We start from the raw sequence: 24,692 nt of genomic DNA, 5'->3' as shown, positions 1-24,692 counted from the left end.
TAGGGACCTCTAGCTTGAGGGACAGCATAGGAACCCCTGTCTCTCGCTCTTCTACAGTCATATTGTGTGTTTTCTACAGGTAATGAGTTCAAATAGGTGCAATTAATACAGGTAATGAGTGCAGAGTAGGAGCTTCTCAAAGAAAAAATAACAGGTCTGTGAGAGATAGAATTATTGCTGGTTGTAGGTGATCAAATAGTTATTTCATGAAATTAGATGCAAATTAATTAGTTAAAAATTGTACAATGTGACTTTCTGGATTTTTTTTTATCCTGTCTGTCACAGGTGAAGTTACCTGTGATAAAAATTACAGACCTGTCCATTCATCAGACACTTCTTTTAATCTTGATTGAAGATCGTGTAAGGTGGGCTTTACACGTTGCGACATCGCTAGCATCGGCTAGCGATGTTGAGCGCGATAGCACCCGCCCCCTTTGGTTCGAATGTATACACAGAGTTTAGCTAAAATAGCCTAGATTGTGCTGATCCATGAAGCGCATGGAGATCCCTGACCTATGTGCAATTGAAGTGTGTGTTCTCCAGAGCTCTAATAGCTTTATATTTTTTGTAATAATAAAACAAGGACTTATACTGCTAATTTAAATGTGTAAAGGTCAATAATATATCAAGCACCAATAAAATCTTTTCTGATCTAAATAAGTACAGAAATGTGTGCTTTCATACATATATTTTGTAACATATACTCAAATGTGTTTTTTTCTGTTAATCTTTAGCTTCTTGTTGGAGAAATGGAAGGACATACAGGTTGGAGACATTATTCGTCTTCAAAAGGATGATTTTGTTCCCGTAAGTGACTCCACTATGCACCACACCTTATTTGTGTGAACCTGTAAATAACATGCATAATATATATCAACCAACTTTTGGTCATTTCTCTTTTTATATCATATACTTAAGATGTAACTCCAAAAAACATACCATGTAGATCAGATTGATACAACTACTCGTACATTACCCAAATGTGAGTGAAATACACTCCTTCTATGCCTCTTGAACTCCAAATTAATAAGATTTGTTTTATGAGCGCTCAGGAAATCAATACAGCACACACAAAAGGGTGCTTTACACGCTGCGACATCGCTAACGATATATTGTCGGGGTCACGTCGGTAGTGACGCACATCCGGCGCCGTTAGCGACATCGCAGCGTGTGACACCAAGGAGTGACGATCAACGATCGCAAAAACGTGAAAAATCGTTGCTCGTTGACACATCGCTCCTTTCCCAAATATCGTTGCTGCTGCAGGTACGATGTTGTTCCTCGTTCCTGCGGCAGCACACATCGCTGTGTGTGACGCCGCAGGAACGAAGAACATCTTACCTGCGTCCACCGGTAATGAGGAAGGAAGGAGAGTGGGCGGCATGTTCCGGCCACTCATCTCCGCCCCTCCTCTGCTATTGGTCGCCTGCCGTGTGATGTCGCTGTAACGCCGCACGAACCGCCCACTTAGAAAGGATGCGGATTGCCGAACAGAGCGACGTCGCAGGGAAGGTAAGTCCGTGTGACGGGTGTTAGCGATGTTGTGTGCCACGGGCAGCGATTTGCCCGTGACGCACAACCGACGGGGGCGGGTACGCTCGCTAGCGATATCGGTACCGATATCGCAGCGTGTAAAGTGCCCTTTAGTATGGTGTACTCAAAGAATTCTCCTTTATTAGTACATGTGACCAGTTTATATAGGGTCACAAAGGAAAAGTCTCATCTGAACTATGAACCAATAAGAGCAGTAGTTGCTCAATTTGCTCCTTATGAGATGTCTCTTGTGTGACACCTTGGTAATGAAACACCTTTTTAAAGGCCATCAGTTGATCCGGCTAATATTATTTTCTCTAAGTGGCAGGATTGCTTTCCAATTACTGATAGATTTCAGCTGGTCTCATGACTTTCCATTGCTTTTTTCACCTCTTTCTTCATGTGTTCAATACTTTTTCCCTGTGTCGTTTCTCATTATTACACACTTTTTAGTTTAATTTATGGACATCTCTGATTTGAGTTCTTTGCCTGTGTGGATTGGATGGGTTGTTACCAATATCTTGTGAGAAATTCATGCCAATAGCACCTTTAGAAACATATTTACTTAGAAAATTGGTGATGTGTTGAATACTTATTTCAGCTGCTGTATATTGCATGGCATGAACCTACAACTCCCGATGTAGTCCATGTCCCAAAAAAAATTACACCCATGTATTCTTTTGTTTCCTTCTGGTCCAGACACACCATGATGATTAATCACATCCACAGCTTGTCTTTCTACAGACTTCCATTTTCTCCAGTCTTCTGTAGTCCATCCTGACTTGGTGCCCTTAAAATTACCAGTAATATTGAAGAGTACCCTTGTATTTTGTTGGTACACAAGAAAGGTCTCAACCTTTATAAAACAGATAATGAAGAACTTGGCATGTGTACTCAAGAAAACATATCAATATGATTTATTGGTAGATATATTCCCACAAGCATTGCATGACGTTTCAGTCACATAGACCTTCAACAGATGTGCTGTAATTCAAAGAAAAAATGGGAATGTGACGAACTACCACTAGGTGTCGCCAGATGCAGCTAGTGGCGGGGAAGTCAAACAAACCGGAGGTCAGGAGCCAAGACGTCACGTATGGAACAGAGGGATGAAGCAGAGAGAGCCGAGGTCAGAGCACAATCCGGAGGTCAGAAACCAGGAAGTCACGTAAGGTATACTGGGGGAAACCTGAGTCGAGGTCAGGGGACAAGCAGGAGGTCAGAAGCCAGGAAGTCACGTAAGGTACATTTGGGAAAAGTGGAGCCGAGGTCAGGGCATGAGTTGAAGGCCAGGAGGTGGGGAACAACGTCAAAGTCAGGGACACGGGAGGAGAGGGGTAACAACAGGTCAAAGGACAAGATCAAAGCACATATGGTAGCCATTTACTGCAGGCAGCAACTATGACTGGCGGTGTTCTAGGTGAGGTTGCTCCCTAATGAAGCAGAGTAATCACCCGGAACGAGGCGCCTGGAGAGAGGCCACTCCCAACACCAGCGCAGGAACCAAGGATGTTAACCACCCATCCACCAATGCAAAATACAAAACAGAACACCGGCTCTACTGGAGAACAGAGCACGGCGGATAAGAACCATGACGGGGAATCCTTTTAGTGCATTAGCACTGAGTAAAACGGTAACCTACTGAGTGAATAGCGCCTGTGGAAATAGAGGCACAATTTACTCAGCAGGTTACCGCTTTCCTCAGCGCTCATGCACTACAAGGATTCTGATTATTTCTTTGAATTATAGCACCTGTGATGAAGGTCTATGTGCCTGAAACAAAGTTCAGAATAGAGCTGGGCTCAACTGCGGGTATGGGGGAGGTGCTTAAAGGGAAAAATGTTACAGTAGTTAAACTAATCCCAAGCACACAATCAATTGCAACAGGGTAATGCAAAAAGTGATTTTTATTATAATTATGCAAGCAGAAAGAGAATGCCACTACCGAAAAAGCAAAGACAAAGTCAAGCCAACGTTTCGGCCTTCACAAGGCCTTTGTCAAGGACTTGCGTGTATCAAGGAATGACGGGTATAGACGGATTAAACGTCAAATGGGTGAACCACTGGTAGGGCGTTCTGCTTTCAAAGAACAACTTGCCAGAATCAAGGAGGCATGAAAGGTGAATGGGTAGATGAAGGAAGTGCCTTACAGAGCACAGGGGCAAGGGGACAGGGTCCCAGAGGAACAGGCAGCAGGCATGTGGCCTATTGCCTGCACCTCTGGGACCCTGTCCCCTTGCCCCTGTGCCCTGTACACGCAAGTCCTTGACAAAGGCCTTGTGAAGGCCGAAACGTTGGCTTGACTTTGTCTTTGCTTTTTCGGTAGTGGCATTCTCTTTCTGCTTGCATAATTATAATAAAAATCACTTTTTGGATTACCCTGTTGCAATTGATTGTGTGCTTGGGATTAGTTTAACTTATGTGCCTGAAACGTCATGCAATGCGTGTGGGAATATATCTACCAATAAAACATATTGACACATTTTCTTGACTACAAGTGACAAGTTCTTCCTTACATCTTAAAAATAACAATGTCATTAAAATGACCTCTAAATCAAAATATCTGCTTTATGCCGTGTCCTTGAATAAATAATTGCCTCTCACTGTGCACATTGAACAATATATGTTCCTCACACTATCACTATCATGACAGATTACATTCCCACTTCTCTCCTATAAATGATTGCCTCCACACTATCCCCTCTTATAATAATATAATAATAATAATTTTATTCATTTATATAGCGCTATTAATTCCATAGCACTTTACATACATTGGCAACACTGCCCCCACTGGGGCTCACAATCTAGAGTCCCTATCTGTATGTCTCTTATTAACTATAATCACCACACTCTTAGCCCTTATGAACTATAATCGCCACACTATCTGCCCTTATAAGCTATAACTTCCACACTATCCATCCTTATGACCTGTTACCATTACATTGTCCAGCCTTATTAGCTATAACCGCATCACAATTCATGCTTATCAGCTATATCCACCACTCTATCCTCCCTTATTAGCTATAACCACCACACTGTTTGCCCTTATTAGCTATAACCATTACATTGCCCACCCTGATTAACTATCATCACCACACTGTCCGTCCCTATTAGCTGTAATCATAACACTGTCCCTATCTAGAAGGGTCCCCCCATACTGCCCCTTTTCCATATTTTGCCAACTCTTCACACTGTCCCCTCACACTGTGTTCCCCTTATACTTTCCTATCTGTATACTGTGTTCCCTCTTGAAATTTTCCCCTCCACATATTGTCCCCTCTATATTGTGCCCTCAGACTGTCCTCCAATGCTCCCCCCTCAATACTGTTCCTTGCAGAATGTTCAGTCTCTATGAAGTGTCTCCTCACACATTTCTCTTCTGTATTGCCCCCCCCCCACAGTTTCCCCCCTCTCAGTAAAACTCCTGTTTATTTTTCCTTTGGAGCACTTACCTTCCCTCCTTCTTTTATTCCTCTGTGACACAGGAATGATGGCTGCAGTGTAACCACGTGACCTCATCACGCTGCTGTAAATCACCTGGATCTCAGAAATACCAGTGGTCAGCGCCTAAAGGCCGCTTTACACGCTGCGAGATCGCTAGAGAGATCGCTAGCGTGCGTACCCGCCCCAATCGTTTGTGCGTCACTGGCAAATCGCTGCCCGTGGCGCACAACATCGCGCGGACCCGTCACACTACTTACCTGCCTAGCGACGTCGCTGTGACCAGCAAACCGCCTCCTTTTTAAGGGGCGGTCCGTTCGGCATCACAGCAACGTCACTAAGCGGCCACCCAATAGAAGAGGAGGTGCGGAGATGAGCAGGACGTAACATCCCGCCCACCTCCTTTCTTCCTCATTGCCGGTGGCCGCAGGTAAGGTGAGGTTCTCGTTCCTGCGGCGTCACACATAGCGATGTGTGCTGCCGCAGGAACGACGAACAACATCGTACATGCAGCAGCAACGATAATTGGGAATAGGGGGGCATGTCACCGATGAGCGATTTTGTACGTTTTTGCGACGATTCAAAATTGCTCATAGGTGTCACATGCAACGACATCGCTAACGCGGCCGGATGTGCGCCACAAATTCCGTGACCCCAACGACACAGCTTTAGCCATGTCGTAGCGTGTAAAGCGGCCTTAAAGGCCGGGGGTCACGGATTCTGTGACGCACATCCGGCATCGTTTGATATATCGTAGCGTGTGACAGCTACGAGCGACTGTTTACAAGCAAAAATACTCACCTTATCATTGCTCGTTGACACGTCACTCATTTTCAAAAACGTATTCGTCCTTCTGCGCGCCGGTTGTTCATCGTTCCCGAGGCAGCACACGTCGCTCCGTGTGACACCCTGGGAACGATGAACTGCAGCTTACCTGCGGCTGCCGCCAATGCGGAAGGAAGGAGGTGGGCGGGATGTTACGTCCCGATCATCTCTGCCCCTCCACTTCTATTGGGTGGCCGCTTAGTGACGTCGCTGTGACGCCGAACGTCCCTCCCCCTTCAGGAAGAGGATGTTCGCCGCCCACAGCGAGGTCGTTCGGGAGATAAGTACATGTGACGGGGGTTAACGACTTTGCACGACACGGGCAACATATTGCCTGTGACGCACAAACGATGGGGGCGGGTGCAATCGCACGACATATCGGCGTGTGTGACGCCGGCTTTAATTGTACTTGAAAGATGCCGGAGCAATTGAATACAGGGAGCCAGCCTTCTACATGTTCTCTGAGCTGGCTAGCAGTTTAGTAACTGGCTCGAAGAACAACCAAATCCCTTTCTTAGGGGGCGGCAGAATGCCATGTGCTGAAACACCTTGGACTGGAGGTGTTCTTTTGGCTCTTCCCTATTGAGTCCAGAGCACATGCCCTGCATGCAACCCTCTGGTTTCACCCTTGGCTAAACTACCGGAATATTCAGGCCATGTATCACTAAGCCACGCTATTTTTCAGTGTGTGACCCCAGAGGAGCATACGGTCTTCCCATGGTAACCTGATTATGCAAAAGAGCATGGATAGTCAGAAATTAGGGGAGGAGGAAGCTGAGCCTGAGACTGGATCCAGTACAAAAACAGAATATGTAACATCATGAAGCAGGAATTGTAGCTTTTAGGAATAGAGCCTTGGTCTGGTAGGAGACAAAAAAAACCCAGGAGAGCACCACCACCACCCTAATTCCAATAGGTGGAAAGGGCCAGTTATGACTGTTTGGATCTACCAGTGGAGTGTGAAGACCTAAGTTGAGTGAAACTTTCAGAAGAAAACTAGTATGAGCCTCAGAAAGATTGGCAAACTAGAGGTGGTGATATGGTGACCCTGAATGTATCAGGATGCCACAGGGTACTGCAATCCTTACCCAGGGTGCAGGGCCTACCCCCCATAGTTCCAGGTTCCTAAGAAATTGGTGTCACTACCATCAGCACAAATCCCAATCACACCTCACATCATGACCTGTCAGACACACCAGTGGGTTGGTTAAGAGGAATAAGGCCACCCACCTAGGGGTCAGGCAGACTTGTGGGAGAGAAGTAAGGAGAGTTGAGTGAGAGCCCTCAAAGAGTGAGGAGCTGGAGTAGTAGCTCCCGGGGAGCTAGACCAAGGTTGGGTTGCAGACGGCGATCCGGGACCAGAGAAGTCGGAGACCAGTGGCAGTGACATAGTTAGGGTGCGACGGACATAGTCTAGGAGGACTGTTGGCATCAGAAACCCAAAAGAACTGACCGGTACCGAGCACGACGGGGTACAGGACCCTGGGTCAGGAGCCGGTTCAACGTCCTGATAATTAACTTGGAAAGGAGCGTCTCTTTATGAACTTCCCTAGGAGCTCAGAGATGGAAGGCAACAGCACACCGCGGGGATAGGGCTTTCCAATAAAGCGGCCAATTAAAATCCCAAGTGCCAGCCATCAAGACCACAGCTACACTAGAAATCTAGTGAGCGGGGTCCCAACAGCTTCACGCCAAGGGGCCACAACAGAGAACTAACTTGTGCACGGAGTCGGCTCCAGATTACCAAGTGACACCGGTGGGAGCAGACACCTGGACGGGCTCCCCCGTAGTAACTGTGATGCACAGAGTCTTTGGTTTATCTTCAGTGTGAGTGTCTGCTTTATAATCATCATCCAGCACCATGACTACCCACAGTGACTACCCTAGTCCCCTGCACCCTGCGCTCCCAAATATCCCACCAAAACCCCAGAGGCCAGGGCTTTCCCTACCTGCGGAGGGACTGACACCTTGCTGCTCCCCACCATCTGCCCAGGTACTCCTTCCAGCAGCGGCGGTACTCCCATAACCGCAACCCGCAGGTGGCTTTACGAACGTCTCCCCTGTAAATAATCCCCTTTCAAGGATCGGAGCGAGTGCCGGGCCCTGGTCCGGACCCCTTGAGCCACGACCACCCCAGATCCAAGCAGCCCAGTCTGCGCTGGGGCGGCACAGTGACAAACACCTTGGCGTACATTGGACGAGTAGCCAGTGTTTCCTTAGAACATACTACAGTGGCCACAACGACATCCGGTCTTTACCTCTTTATACTACCTTTGTATTAACGCCAATACAAGTCAAAGTGGCTTTGAGGTCCGTGAAGATGTCTTGGAAATGTGCCCCAGATCTTTGGCCATCGCAGGTAAGTTGCTGATGTTTTTGCTATATAATGGCCAAGGAAACACCATATAAGTTGACAAAATTGTATACTTTGATTGTCATCTATGTTTCATTTATGCATTTTTGCTGTATTTTAATCTATACTGTATATAGATCTTAGGAGAACTTAGATATTTTTTATCTATGCAACTAAGTAATTCAATTTTCAATATTTTATTCTATAGGCAGATATGTTTTTGCTGTATACCTCTGAACCAAACAGCCTGTGTTATGTGGAGACAGCAGATATAGATGGGTAAGGATTTCTTACATTTGTATTGCGTGCATAAAGCGGCTGTACTCCTTTACCTATTTTCTTTGGGATCTCAGTAATACAATTTAATAATAATACAAGGCAATTTAAGAAGTATAATAATAATGCAATCAATCAAACTTTTGCCGTGAGAGCTGTCCAAAAATATCTGACAAATAAATATTTCATGGTTTCTTCTGCTCTCGTAGGGAAACAAATCTCAAGTTTAAACAAGCATTAATGGTTACGCATAATCAACTCTGCACTACGGAAGCCCTGGCAGCATTTAATGGTGAGTAACGTTGATATACAGTGGAACCTTGCTTAACGAGTAACCTAGTATTTTGCTTAACGAGCAAAGCTTGCTGTAAATTTGTAACTCGTCTACGAGCAAAATACTCACCGCACACACTTCCGGTTCCGTACATCCACCGCACTCTAACCCGCTCTTGCAGTCCACACAAACACACACAAGCACGCACAAACACACAAACAGACAAACACGCAGGCACGCACGCACACATATTATGCTCACCTTACCTTCCGTTCCCTCGCTGGCCTCATGGAACTTGTAGTTCACCAGTACGGGCTGTGTATTTTTGTAACCATTGCGACGGATGCCGGTGCTTCTGCTCCCGGTGCGCTGACATCAAAGGCAGGAGCCGCTTGACTCTGATTGGCCAGCGTGCTGCCTTTGAGTAGAGGTTGACAGGGGAAGGTCCTCCCTCGTCGCGAGGCTTGCCAATACACATCCTGTATCGACGAGGCAGGATCTTCCCCTGTCAGCCTCTTCTCAAAGGCAGCACGCTGGCCAATCAGAGTCAAGCAGCTCCTGCCTTTGACGTCAGCGCGCTGGGAGCGGAAACTCTGGCATCGGTCGCGATGGTTACCCAATACACAGCGTGTACGGGCAAACTGCAAGTTCCACGAAGCCGGCGAAGGAACGGAAGGTAAGGTGAGCATTATATGTATGTTTGTGTGTGTTTGTGCATGTGTGGAATGGCACAATAGGGGACCAGGATGGGACATTTAAAAAGTTGTGGAAGGAATTGTCTGCATTGCAATGATATCCTATGGGAAATCTTGCTTTGCTGAATGAGTAACTTGATTAACAAGCACAGTCCCAGAACGGATTGTTCTCGTTAACCAAGGATCCACTGTATAGACCATTTATCTAAAATATGACTGTGTGGATTATTCATATATAAGTATCAAGAATGTAACATTATCTTTAATAGCAGTGCATTAAAGGGAAACTGTCACCGGGTTTTGTCACCTACTCTGATAACAGGATAATGTAAAGGCAGAGACCCCGATTCCAGTGATGTCTCACTTACTGGGCTGCTTATTGTAATTTTGATAAAAACACTGATTAATCAGCAGTAGATTATCATTACAGGACTCCTTGGCGTGCTGCAGGTAGCTCTGTATAACCCGGCCCCCAACCTTTCTGTGTACACTGAATATGAGCAGAAAGCTGTCAATCCGAGGTGTGGGCGGGGTTATAGAGCTCCCCATTCAAATCAATGCTTGAGAAAACATTAATATTATCAAAATGACAGCACGCAGCCCAGTAAGTGACACATTGCTGGAATGAGAGTCTCTGTCTCCACATTATGCTGCTCTCAGATGCGGGAGCAAAAACCTGGAGACAGATTCCCTTTAATGTGTCCCTCTGCAATTAATAATTATTACATTTGGGCTTTTTATATTCCCTTTGCATAGCCCGTGCATAACTTCTCGTAGACTATGTTCATAATTGCAGAACGTTTACACCACGGATTTTGCTATGATAACAAAGTAAATTTGCAGTAAATTAGAAACTGTTTAATGCATTTTTACATCAGTGGGGATTTATTAAATTCACCGATCAATGAATTAATGGTTTTAAAGATCTTTGATAAATGCACAGACTTTTAAGTACTATTTGATTGGCATCTGTCTGTAACAGCAGTAGCCAGAGCCAAGCTAATTTTATTAACCGTTCAGATGCTACTGTCAATAACTGATATTTAGCGCTGTGGAATTCATAGCGCTATACAAGTAAATATGAATATATATTAAATTTAAATAGAGGGGTGATGCATTGTTAGGTACTGATGGTACCATTGTAGCTGGGGCTGAAGGCTCCCATGTCTATCGTCTTGGTACTCCATTTATACTATTACAGTATATAGAACAAGCAATCAAAGGGACGCAGGTTAAAATCCACTAATGGGACAAAATAATCTAAAATTTTAAAAAGTCACATTTTTGAGACCCATGGATTGTGGCCAGTTTGAAATAGCAGAAACTTTCCCTCGATCCAAATACAGACGGGGCGGCATTTTGGGGGTAAAAAAATAAACAATAGAAAAACATAGAAGAAATAATAATTGTTGATTAATAAATACGTAGGATTTGAGTAACTTTTGTTTTTAGATAAATGCAAACATGATCCCTGCAAATATAAAACCTATTAATAGATACTGTGTGTGTGTGTGTGTGTGTGTGTGTGTGTGTGTGTGTGTGTGTGTGTGTGTGTGTGTGTGTGTGTGTGTGTGTGTGTGTGTGTGTGTGTGTGTGTGTGTGTGTGAAGAATAGGGTATTGTCCTTTAAATAATAATAGAGCGCAGAATGTGCCTTTCAATATGTCACTTCCAGATGGAAAAGATGACATCATGTTGTGGGCGGAACGCATGTATGCGGTCCATAATACGCTATTTCCGGGGGAGGAAGGAATATCTGTCTGCACAGGATGCACTCCATGATAGGTCACTTCTGGATGGAAGGACAGGAGGAATCTGGCGGTGGAATGGAATTTTGCGTTCCACTGATACCTGTCATACTAGTGCCGCCCTGAGCCTTTTTCATTAGGCATCTCCGGCTGGGAAGAAAGGTGGAGCCTGGACGGCGTTACACTTCCGCCCCGAGCGCCGGGCATTCTTTAGACATCCGGACGCGGCACATTTAAACCACCAGGTAGTGAACAGGGAATAGTGGACATGACAGCATAGTGAGGCTTTGAAACACGGAAACATGCGGGACTTGGACATCTTAATCACTGCTCCCTGCATATACATGAGCTCTGGTACGACCAGGGTATGTGATTTTAGCCTTTAACGATGGAAAATACTCACCAAATCGTCCATCGTTGACACGTCGTTCCTTTTCAAAAAAATCGTTGATTTTTGAGCACGCTGGTTGTTTGTCGTTCCCGAGGCAGCACACATCATTACGTGTGACACCCCGGGAACGACAAACAACATCCTTCCTGCGGCCGCTGCCAATGCGGAAGGAAGGAGGTGGGCGGGATGTTATGTCCCGCTCATCTCCGCCCCTCCGCGATTTGCCCGAGCGGCAGCGATTTGCCCATGACGCACAAACGACTGGGGCGGGTGTTTTCACCAGCGACATCGCTAGTGTGTAACACCCCCTTTATAGTAATCCTGCAAAACAATTAAGAGGACCGATCTTATATAATATAAGACTGGTCCTCTTAATTGTTTTGCAGGATTGTTCTGGGAAATATGCCTGGGGATATGGACACCTATGTCACTGTCTTTTTTCCATGCACACTAAGAGCCAGGTATCGACGGCCAACGGAGGGGGGCGGCAAATTTGACAACTGCCCCGGGCGGGAAAAGCAGTTTCTACGCCACTGAATACAGACCTCCTGATTTTGTTTATTGCCAATATGAACAGTCATCAGTTTTTTTTTATTTTGGACAATTATATGGTGTAATTACACACTGGTCTTTTTTTTTTTTCTTATAATTTTTTTTATTTGCATTTAGGGAGAGTCATTTGTGAGGAAGCCAATAGCAACATGCATTCTTTCATAGGAACACTGGAATGGAAGGACGAGAAATACTCGTTGGATAATGATTGTATCCTCCTAAGGGGGTGTAAAATCCGGAACACTAAATACTGTTATGGACTGGTCATTTATGCTGGTATGTACGTGATTAAATACAATATATAACACATTAGTAAATTTGGTTAATATCAACAAAAAGCTTATAGCATATCAATATCATTATCAAGCAGGAATATTGTTAGCAGCGGGTTTATCAGCGTGATGTCCACAGTGAGCAACAGAGAATATTAATTTATTGAGAATTAAGAACATCCAGCTTACAACATGAGAATAGGATCAGTCTGGTTCCTGAGAGGGAGAGAGAAAAATCTGCTGTGACCTTCAGCTTCCAGCTCCACACTAGAATACACACACTGGGGGAAGGAGGAGGAACATCCTGTCTGTGAATGAGGACCTTTTTTTTAAACTTTGTTAACATCTGAACAATATGCATGCAGACATAAAATCACATCATATTAGACAAACAATAGTTGTTGCAATACATACAGATCAATATGCATTAGGCCAACAAATATTGTTATTATTATCAATATCAAGGAGCAATATCAACAGGAAGCAACGAGCAATCAACAGGAAGTGAGCACAGCCACTGCACTCACTTCCTGTTGATTAACTCATTGGGTCCGAAGGCGGGGAGAAGGAAGCTGGTGCTGATTGGATGCAGGGTTCGCGTGACGTCACACTGTCACGTGAGCCCCGGGAACCGCTGGACGGCGCTGGTAAGGGAGGTGAAGATAGGTTTTATTATTTTACGGAGGGACGAGGGAAATGTAGAATCAAAAGGGGTTGTCTTAATAGTGGACAACCCCTTTAAGTCAAGTAGTACATAAGAGCAACTAAAGCGGGCTTTACACACAGCGACATCGCTAGCGATGTTGCTGGTGAAAGCACCCGCCCCCGTCGGTTGTGCGTCATGGGCAAATCGCTGCCCGTGGCGCACAACATCACTTATACCCGTCACACATACTTACTTGCCTAGCAACGTCGCTGTGGCCGGCGAACCGCCTCCTTTCTAAGGGGGCGGTTAGTTCGGCGTCACAGCAGCATTACTAAGCGGCCGCCCAATAGAAGCGGAGGGGCGGAGATGAGCGGGCCGAACATCCCGCCCACCTTCTTCCTTCCTCATGCGGGCGGCCGCAGGTACGGTGATGTTCCTCGTTCCTGTGGTGTCACACATAGCAATGTGTGCTGCCGCAGGAACGACGAACAACCTGCGTCCTGCAACAACAATGATAATCGGGAAAGCAACAACGTGTCAACGATCAACGATTAGGTAAGTAATTTTGATCGTTAATGGTCGTTCCTGCGTTTCACATGCAACGACGTCGCTAATGAGGCCGGAGGCGCGTCACGAATTCTGTGACCCCAACGAATATCTCGTTAGCGATGTCGTTGTGTGTAAAGCCCGATTAAAAGAGAACCTGGCAGCTGATACATTTTGCTCATTTATTAGGTACTGAATGTATGATCTGAGCCAGGTATGTTTGACTCTGAAGCGCTGCAGCATTTAGGAGAACAACATACTTTTAAGGCTATGTGCACATCCTGCATATTTAGTGCAGACATTTTCTGCACCATATCTGCATGCTGTGGCAAAAAAACACATCAATACCGGATGCGGTTTTGGTGCATTTTTTTAAGCCATCAAGAAAGTCAATGAATTGAAGTCAATAGGTGAAAAATACATTCCTAAACCTGATTTTTTCTGCATCAAAATCTGCACCAAAACCGCACGGAAAAAAATGCACCGTGTGCACAGCAAATCTAGAATCCCATAGACTTTGCCGGCTTCAGGAGAGGCATGCAGAGTTTGATACAAATTAAAAACAAAACTGCATCAAAAGTCAAAAACTGCAGTGTGTGCACAGGGCCTAATAGCCACCTTGGACCAAGCGGCATGGAGACTACTCGTTCAGGTGAGTCCCCGGTGGCTTCTTCATGCCCACTGTCAGTGACTTACAAGTCTCTTCCTACAGGCATGTAGGAAGACCTGTCAATCCAGGACAGCGGGCGGGGAGGAGCTGCAAGGGACCTACCTCGCCGACTAATGGCTTTGTCACTGGTGGCTATTAAAAATATATATTTCTCAGAACTTCCGCAGCGAGTCAGAGTCAAACATACCTGGCTGAAATTATAGACTCAGTACCTGATAAATGCTGCCCATCAATTAAGCAGCATGTATCAGATGTCAGGTTCTCTTTAATCCCCTAACGCCATGATGAATATATGAATATGATGGAGCATGTTAGGGACTTGGTCAAGCGGGCTCTGCTTCTGAGCCTTCTCCAAAGGGCAGATGTCAGCTACAGTTAACAGCAGCAATCAGCAAGCCCATCGATCGCTGCGGTTAACCTCTTAAATGCCACTGTCAATGGAGAACAGAGGCATTTAAGCGCTTTGATCTGGCCTGGAATTTAGTTTGGGTGGGCATTAGCTCCCCAGTGATGTGATCACAAGTAACTGATGGCTGGGAACATTTCCTCCCCTGCCTGTCATGTGATCACTTCTGTGACATCCAGTATGTGGCTGAGTGTCATAGAAGACAGTGATTTTTACTTACAGCAATACTGTGGTATTACTGTATGTAAGCGTCAGACGCTCGCAGGTTCAAGTCCCATAAGATATAAAAATTTGAATCACCCACTTTTTTTCACAGTTAACAATAAAGACAGCTGAAAAATAAAAAATACACATACAGTGCCTACAAGTAGTATTCAACCCCCTGCAGATTTAGCAGGTTTGATAAGATGCAAATAAGTTAGAGCCTGCAAACTTCAAACAAGAGCAGGATTTATTAACAGATGCATAAATCTTACAAACCAACAAGTTATGTTGCTCAGTTAAATTTTAATAAATTTTCAACCTAAAAGTGTGGGTCAATTATTATTCAACCCCTAGGTTTAATATTTTGTGGAATAACCCTTGTTTGCAATTACAGCTAATAATCGTCTTTTATAAGACCTGATCAGGCCGGCACAGGTCTCTGGAGTTATCTTGGCCCACTCCTCCATGCAGATCTTCTCCAAGTTATCTAGGTTCTTTGGGTGTCTCATGTGGACTTTAATCTTGAGCTCCTTCCACAAGTTTTCAATTGGGTTAAGGTCAGGAAACTGACTAGGCCACTGCAACACCTTGATTTTTTCCCTCTTGAACCAGGCCTTGGTTTTCTTGGCTGTGTGCTTTGGGTCGTTGTCTTGTTGGAAGAGGAAATGACGACCCATCTTAAGATCCTTGATGGAGGAGCGGAGGTTCTTGGCCAAAATCTCCAGGTAGGCCGTGCTATCCATCTTCCCATGGATGCGAACCAGATAGCCAGGCCCCTTGGCTGAGAAACAGCCCCACAGCATGATGCTGCCACCACCATGCTTGACTGTAGGGATGGTATTCTTGGGGTCGTATGCAGTACCATCCAGTCTCCAAACGTCACGTGTCGTGATCTCGATCTTGGTCTCATCAGACCAGAGAACCTTGAACCAGTCTGTCTCAGAGTCCTCCAAGTGATCATGAGCAAACTGTAGACGAGCCTTGACATGACGCTTTGAAAGTAAAGGCACCTTACGGGCTCGTCTGGAACGGAGACCATTGCGGTGGAGTACGTTACTTATGGTATTGACTGAAACCAATGTCCCCACTGCCATGAGATCTTCCCGGAGCTCCTTCCTTGTTGTCCTTGGGTTAGCCTTGACTCTTCGGACAAGCCTGGCCTCGGCACGGGAGGAAACTTTCAAAGGCTGTCCAGGCCATGGAAGGCTAACAGTAGTTCCATAAGCCTTCCACTTCCGGATGATGCTCCCAACAGTAGAGACAGGTAGGCCCAACTCCTTGGAAAGGGTTTTGTACCCCTTGCCAGTCTTGTGACCCTCCACGATCTTGTCTCTGATGGCCTTGGAATGCTCCTTTGTCTTTCCCATGTTGACCAAGTATGAGTGCTGTTCACAAGTTTGGGGAGGGTCTTAATTAGTCAGAAAAGGCTGGAAAAAGAGATAATTAATCCAAACATGTGAAGCTCATTGTTCTTTGTGCCTGAAATACTTCTTAATACTTTAGGGGAACCAAACAGAATTCTGGTGGTTTGAGGGGTTGAATAATAAATGACCCTCTGAATAAACTTTTCACAATTTAAAAAAAAATAATAAAAAGAAATAACATTCTTTTTTGCTGCAGTGCATTTCACACTTCCAGGCTGTTCTACAGTCCAAATGTCACAATGCCAAGTTAATTCCGAATGTGTAAACCTGCTAAAGCTGCAGGGGGTTGAATACTACTTGTAGGCACTGTATTTGGTATCAATGTTCCCAGAACAGTCCGATCTATCTCAATAAATAAATTTAACCCCTTACTGTCATAGGACTCGACTATGTTGGGACTATGTCATCTCCAAGCCTTTGATGCAGGCTCACATGCTGAGCCCGCACCTTTCCCTGCACATGTCAGCTGATCTGATCAGCTGACATGATCTTCTAACAGGCACAGGTGGATTGGAGATCCACCCACACCTGTTAACTAGTTAAATCCTAGTTGTCAATCTCCGGCCCCGAGATGTGATTGCAGGGCACCGATGGGCTGTCATGACAGCCAGGGGGGGGGGCAGCTGATGACTTCTGGAACTTCCTGTGAATGCCGGCTGAGGACCGGTGTTTATAGGAAGTCAATATTCTTACTGTACAGAGTGGCGCTGATGCTGAGGCTGTTGCTCTGCTCTGTACAGCACAAGCGATCAGCAGATCGCAGCTGCCATTCCCCTAAGGGAACTAGTAAAAACAATACAAACTGGGGGGAAAAATGTTTTTAAAAATATGAAACAAATGTTAAAAAACTCACAAAAGTTCAAATTGTACTATTGAAAATAATACATTTTTTTTTAATTCACATATTTGGTATTGCCAAGTTCAGAAATGCCAAAACTATCAAAATAGTTCACTGCCCAGCACCTCCTCCTGCTTGAATGAAAGCCTTTAAACAGTGTGACTCCAAGCAATGGTGCTGTCAGTCAAGCAGGAGGAGAAAAATAGAGCTGGAGTGACAGAGGCTTCAGATGTACAGCCTAAAGGCCCCGTCACACACAGAGATAAATCTTTGGCAGATCTGTGGTTGCAGTGAAATCATGGACATATTGTTCCATTTGTACACAGCCACAAACATGGCACTGATTGTCCACAATTTTACTGCAACCACAGATCTGCCGCAGTTTTATCTCTGTGTGTGACAGGGCCTTTATATCCAAATCAATTCAAAAGCTGATTTCTCAGGAATGGAAGAACGAACTGTCCAGATTAAGGTATTGCTGGATTTATTTTGAAACAGCTACATTCACATATAAATGGTTTAGGTTGTGAAATCTTGTTCACAGATTCCCTATAATTTGCATTTGTAGAGTTATATATTGAATAATAATGACTGATGCATTTAAAACATGTCTGAACTGTTACTATTCTGCATTTTAATGATGTGAAATATAGAATTAAATTTTATCATACACTTGGGGCACTTTGCACACTACGACATCGCAAGCCGATGGTAGCGATGCCGAGCGTGATAGTCCCCGCCCCCGTCGCAGCTGCGATATCTTGTGATAGCTGCCGTAGCGAACATTATCGCTACGGCAGCTTCACATGCTTTTACCTGCCCTGCGACATCGCTCTGGCCGGCGTCCCGCCTCCTTCCTAAGGGGGCGGGTCGTGCGGCGTCACAACGACATCTCACGGCAGGCAGCCAATAGAAGCGGAGGGGCGGAGATGAGCGGGATGTAAACATCCCGCCCACCTCCTTCCTTCCTCATTGCAGCCGGGCCGCAGGTAAGGTGATGTTCCTTGCTCCTGCGGCTTCTCACACAGCGATGTGTGCTGCCGCAGGGACGAGGAACATCATCGTAACATCGGTCCTTCCGAAATTATGGAAATGACCGACGCTACACCGATGATACGATTTCGACGCTTTTGCGCTCGTTAATCGTATCAAAAACGATTTACACACTACGATGTCGATAGCGACATCGGATGTGTGTCACTTTCGATTTGACCCCACCGACATCGCACCTGCGATGTCATAGTGTGCAAAGTAACCCTTAAGCCCACTTTACACGTTGCAATTAGTTGTACAATCGCATTTGCGATGTGACACGCCCAGGTTGCATACGGGATCTTATGAGATTGCACGTTGGTCGTTCATTTGCTGTCACACGTGCGTTAGTAGTCTATGTTAAATTGATCAATTTTATGTGCGATCCTTTAGATCATGTGTTCTGTGACGTATGCATTGGGCACCTTTTTTTTTTTTTTAGTTATTGACTTGCCAAGCGTGTGTACTGTGTAGGGATGCGTTTTTACTATGTCATCTGCCGTTCAGCTCTGCTACATGGCCGCTAACAGCAGCCACAGACAGCCATGTAGCAGAGCTGAATGGCAGATGACAGCAGACACAGACAGAGCCGCACTGTCAGAAAGAACTCGGGTGAACTTAACCCGACTTCATTGTCATGCTGCGGCTCTGTCTGTGTCGCGCCCTGATTAGCGGTCACCTGTGAAGGGCTCACCGGTGACCGCTAATCTCCTAAATTACTGAAGTTAGCAGCCCTCTCTCATATACTCACCAATCCCCGATCCCCGGTGCTGCACGGCGTTCACACTGCTCCGGCGGCTTTTACTGTTTTGAAAAAGCCGGCCGCCCATTAAACAATTTTGTATTCCCTTCTTTCCCCGCCCACCGGCGCCTATGATTGGTTACAGTGAGACACGCCCCCACTCTGAGTGACAGGTGTCACACTGCACCCAATCACAGCAGCCGGTGGGCGTGTCTATACTGTGTAGTGAAATAAATAATTAAATAATGAAAAAAAACGGCGTGCGGTCCCCCCAATTTTAATACCAGCCAGATAAAGCCATACGGCTGAAGGCTGGTATTCTCAGGATGGGGAGCTCCACGTTATGGGGAGCCCCCCAGCCTAACAATATCAGCCAACAGCCGCCCAGAATTGCCGCATACATTATATGCGACAGTTCTTGGACTGTACCCGGCTCTTCCCGATTTGCCCTGGTGCGTTGGCAAATCGGGGTAATAAGGAGTTATTGGCAGCCCATAGCTGCCAATAAGTCCTAGATTAATCATGTCAGGCGTCTATGAGACACCCTCCATGATTAATCTGTACATTACAGTAAATAAACACACACACGCCCGAAAAAATCCTTTATTAGAAATAAAAAACACAAACATATACCCTGGTTCACCACTTTAATCAGCCCCAAAAAGCCCTCCATGTCCGGCATAATCCAGGATGCTCCAGCGTCGCTTCCAGCGCTGCTGCATGGAGGTGACCGGAGCTGCAGCACACACCGCCGCTCCGGTCACCTCCACACAGCTAATGAACACAGCCGCGCGATCAGCTGAGCTGTCACTGAGGTTACCCGCTGTCACTGGATCCAGCGGTGGCCGCGGGTAACCTCAGTGACAGCTCAGCTGATCGCGCTACTCACCGCCGCTCCTATCACCTCCACGCAGCAACTGAGGTGAGTAGCGCGATCAGCTGAGCTGTCACTGAGGTTACCCGCGGCCACCGCTGGATCCAGTGACAGCGGGTAACCTCAGTGACAGCAGCTGATCGCGCGGCTGTCTTCATTACCTGCGTGGAGGTGACCGGAGCGGCGGTGTATTCTGCAGCTCCGGTCACCTCCATGCAGCAGCGCTGGAAGCGACGCTGGAGCATCCTGGATTCCGCCGGACATGGAGGGCTTTTTGGGGCTGATTAAAGTAGTTAACAAGGGTATATGTTTGTGTTTTTTATTTCTAATAAAGGATTTTTTCGGGCGTGTGTGTGTTTATTTACTGTAATTTACAGATTAATCATGGAGGGTGTCTCATAGACGCCTGACATGATTAATCTAGGACTTATTGGCAGCTATGGGCTGCCAATAACTCCTTATTACCCCGATTTGCCAACGCACCAGGGCAAATCTGGAAGAGCCGGGTACAGTCCCAGAACTGTCGCATCTAATGTATGCGGCAATTCTGGGCGGCTGTTGGCTGATATTGTTAGGCTGGGGGGCTCCCCATAACGTGGAGCTCCCCATCCTGAGAATACCAGCCTTCAGCCGTATGGCTTTATCTGGCTGGTTTTAAAATTGGGGGGAACCGCACGCCGTTTTTTTTCATTATTTAATTATTTATTTCACTACACAGTATAGACACGCCCACCGGCTGCTGTGATTGGGTGCAGTGTGACACCTGTCACTCAGCGTGGGGGCGTGTCTCACTGTAACCAATCACAGGCGCCGGTGGGCGGGGATAGCAGGGAATACGAGATTGTTTAATGGGCGGCCGGCTTTTTCAAAACAGTAAAAGCCGCCGGAGCAGTGTGAACACCGTGCAGCACCGGGGATCGGGGATCGGTGAGTATATGAGAGAGGGGGATAGACTGACATGGTGTTACGGGGGGACCGGAAGATTAGGACCAGGGGGTATATATCCTAATCGCCAGTCGGGGCCCACCGTGCTCCAGATGACAATGGAGCTGCTGGCACCTGAGGGTTAGGCGGAGACTATAGAGCTGGATGGCTCTGAGATAACCCAGGAACTCTGGGAACCGGTCACGTGTGTTGGGACACGTCAGACCGGACGACAACCCGATTAGCGTTTTGGTGCACCTAGCGCTACACCAACCACGTGTGCAGGAAACACGTCAGGCCGGGTGGTAACCAGGTAGCGTTGACCGGAAGACCGCCACGAAAGCGCCCTGTCGGCCACGTGTGTAGGACACGTCAGGCCGAGCGGTCCTCCGATTAGCGTTTCTGGCCACCTCTCGACTGGCCACGTGTGTGTAGGACACGTCAGGCCAGATGGGTACACCAGTAGCGTTGACCGGGAAGCCGAGGAAAATAAGGAACACCCTGTTAACTCCACAGGGGTCCTGGAGTACGCTGTCCGTGCGTGTAGGGGGCACAACCGGACAGGTGGCGCAGCAGGTGCGTTGTCCGTGTGCGTAGGGGACACAATCAGACAGGTGGCGCAGCAGGTGCGTTGTCCGTGTGCGTAGGGGGCACAATCGGACAGGAAGCACAGCAGCCGCAGCCCAGTTAACGCCACTGGGCTGCTATAGCAAGACTGGAACGGCAGGAGGGAAGCACGGCGCCTGACCCTGATGTGCCGAGCCACGAATCTTGGCGTGACAGGCACCGTTCGCCTAACCCTACCTACCGCTTCCCAACATAGGCTTATGCCGCAATGAGGCTCTAACATGGAGGTGTGCTCTGACTGAGCAAATGTGAAGACTGCGCACCTCCATGTTGTCTCCAGCCCCTTTTATAACCTGGGTCCGCCCCAAACCCAGGGTGGAACCACCAAGGTCCAATAGCAGAGTGCCATGTCATCAGTGACGTCACATGTGACCTATCTGGAACCGCCACGTCATTGATGACCTCATGGCAGCCACGCCCCAAACACTTCACCAGTCATCGTCTGACGACCAATACTGAGGTGCCAGATCATAGGGGCGGGCCTCTGTGAGCCAGTCCGGAGTTGCCACGTCATCAGGACACCTGACACCCTCTGCCCTATCAGGACCTGCCACCTCACGGACATGCTCAGTGAGGTCCTTACTGGACCTAGTCTCTGATGCACTAAGTGCCTGAGCATGCTCAGTAGCCTGAACTGAGGACTTAGTCTCAGACATAACACAAACAGGCTGAGCATGCTCACTAGGCAAAACACCGGGCTTAAACTCTGGCTGGGGTAAATCGGCGCACGCATGCGCACTAGCCGCCTCTCCACACTTAGACGTGGTGGAAGGAACAGCCAACTGGACGACCCGAGGCACGGCCAAGAACGGCAGCCGGCGCCTGGGCGCAACAGGAACTGCAGCAGGCTGCTTGCGGCTATGGCGGCGCCGGTTCGTAACAGTACCCCCCCCTCTAGCGGCCCTCCCACTCGAATGGTCTATAGTCGCCACAGATACCACTGAGCGACGGGCGGAAGATGGAGACATGCAGTGGGAGCTACAAGACTCGCTCCACCGCGTAATCACCCCAGACAACCAGTCGATATGTGGGGAATGCCGCTTCAACCAAGGAATACCCAGCAGAATATCATCTGCACCCTTAGGGAGAACCAGAAATGAAATGGTCTCCCTATGCCCAGATGACATGGCAAGGGTAATGGGCACTGTCCGCTGGTGAATTACCTTGGGCAACAAGGACCCATCCACCACATGGACTATCACTGGCCTTGGCATTTGCACCAGCGGGATGGCATGCCGCCGGGCAAAAGAGGAGGAGATGAAACTATCCCCAGCACCTGTGTCCACACTTGCCCTTGTGGACCATGTTGACCCCTTAAAGGAAATGGACGCGGGAAACGTCACCCTAATGGATGACGCAGAGTCCAGTCTACCTCCAGCTATGGTCACCAATCGTGGTCGCTTATCCTGACGCTTTGGGCAACGGTTGGCATAATGACCATACTGCCCACAAGCGAAACAGGAAATGCCCTTGCGACTCGAAGACCTAGCAACACCAACCCTAGAGATGTCCATAGGGACAGAGATGTCCTCTAAGGGAGGTGCAGTAGGAGAGACCACTACAGTGGCTGAACGACCCTCTGACCTGCGCTCCAGCTGACGTTCGGAGGTCCGCAGGTCAATGCGGGTAGCCAGAGTCATGAGGCCCTCAAGGGTAGTTGGTACCTCACGCGACGCTAATGCGTCCTTCACGTGCGAGGCTAATCCCCTCCAGAACAGTGGAATGAGAGTCCTCTCTGACCACCCCAGTTCTGCAGCAAGTGTCCTGAAACTCACAGCATATTGACTTGAGGAGGTACGCCCCTGCTCCAAAGTCAGTAGCTGTAGGGCCGAGTCGTGAGTGACCTGAGGCCCCAGGAACACTTGTCGCAAGGACTGCAAAAACTCCTTAGAGTCCTGTACTATGGGGTCATTCCTCTCCCACAAAGGTGTAGCCCACTCCACTGCTCTATCAGAGAGCAAGGAGATGATAAACCCCACCTTCGACCTCTCTGTAGGAAACCGTGCAGCCAACAACTCTAGATGGACTGAGCACTGGTTCACGAATCCCCTACATGCCTTGCTGTTCCCCGTAAACTTGTTGGGCAGCGAGAGGTGAGGGAGGGTTGGAGTAGGCTTGGTGACTGACACCATTGCAGCCGCTTGAGTCACCACATCATCCATATCAGCAGCAAGAGCAGACTTCTCCAGAGACCTCACTCTGGCATCAAGCTGCAGCATGAACTGACGTAGCTGCTCCATCTCCGCCATGCCAGCCAGACCCTGGCGCAGTCTTACTGTTACGGGGGGACCGGAAGATTAGGACCAGGGGGTATATATCCTAATCGCCAGTCGGGGCCCACCGTGCTCCAGATGACAATGGAGCTGCTGGCACCTGAGGGTTAGGCGGAGACTATAGAGCTGGATGGCTCTGAGATAACCCAGGAACTCTGGGAACCGGTCACGTGTGTTGGGACACGTCAGACCGGACGACAACCCGATTAGCGTTTTGGTGCACCTAGCGCTACACCAACCACGTGTGCAGGAAACACGTCAGGCCGGGTGGTAACCAGGTAGCGTTGACCGGAAGACCGCCACGAAAGCGCCCTGTCGGCCACGTGTGTAGGACACGTCAGGCCGAGCGGTCCTCCGATTAGCGTTTCTGGCCACCTCTCGACTGGCCACGTGTGTGTAGGACACGTCAGGCCAGATGGGTACACCAGTAGCGTTGACCGGGAAGCCGAGGAAAATAAGGAACACCCTGTTAACTCCACAGGGGTCCTGGAGTACGCTGTCCGTGCGTGTAGGGGGCACAATCAGACAGGTGGCGCAGCAGGTGCGTTGTCCGTGTGCGTAGGGGGCACAATCGGACAGGAAGCACAGCAGCCGCAGCCCAGTTAACGCCACTGGGCTGCTATAGCAAGACTGGAACGGCAGGAGGGAAGCACGGCGCCTGACCCTGATGTGCCGAGCCACGAATCTTGGCGTGACAGGCACCGTTCGCCTAACCCTACCTACCGCTTCCCAACATAGGCTTATGCCGCAATGAGGCTCTAACATGGAGGTGTGCTCTGACTGAGCAAATGTGAAGACTGCGCACCTCCATGTTGTCTCCAGCCCCTTTTATAACCTGGGTCCGCCCCAAACCCAGGGTGGAACCACCAAGGTCCAATAGCAGAGTGCCATGTCATCAGTGACGTCACATGTGACCTATCTGGAACCGCCACGTCATTGATGACCTCATGGCAGCCACGCCCCAAACACTTCACCAGTCATCGTCTGACGACCAATACTGAGGTGCCAGATCATAGGGGCGGGCCTCTGTGAGCCAGTCCGGAGTTGCCACGTCATCAGGACACCTGACACCCTCTGCCCTATCAGGACCTGCCACCTCACGGACATGCTCAGTGAGGTCCTTA

General features: G+C 47.8%; 1 protein-coding gene across 1 annotated transcript in view; it reads left to right on the top strand.

Moving 5' to 3' along the window:
* Positions 1–24,692, top strand: part of ATP8B3 (ATPase phospholipid transporting 8B3) — a 159,366-nt gene that overhangs the window by 59,995 nt on the left and 74,679 nt on the right. The window contains exons 6-9 of the mRNA XM_075328462.1: positions 735–807; positions 8,364–8,434; positions 8,641–8,723; positions 12,208–12,366. Of these exons, the coding sequence (XP_075184577.1) occupies positions 735–807; positions 8,364–8,434; positions 8,641–8,723; positions 12,208–12,366 (386 nt within the window). The remainder of the gene's footprint in view (positions 1–734; positions 808–8,363; positions 8,435–8,640; positions 8,724–12,207; positions 12,367–24,692) is intronic.

The sequence above is a fragment of the Anomaloglossus baeobatrachus genome, chromosome 11 (assembly GCF_048569485.1).
Source record: "Anomaloglossus baeobatrachus isolate aAnoBae1 chromosome 11, aAnoBae1.hap1, whole genome shotgun sequence".
NCBI lineage: Eukaryota > Metazoa > Chordata > Amphibia > Anura > Aromobatidae > Anomaloglossus > Anomaloglossus baeobatrachus.
This window is presented reverse-complemented; position numbering and strand designations above follow the sequence as displayed.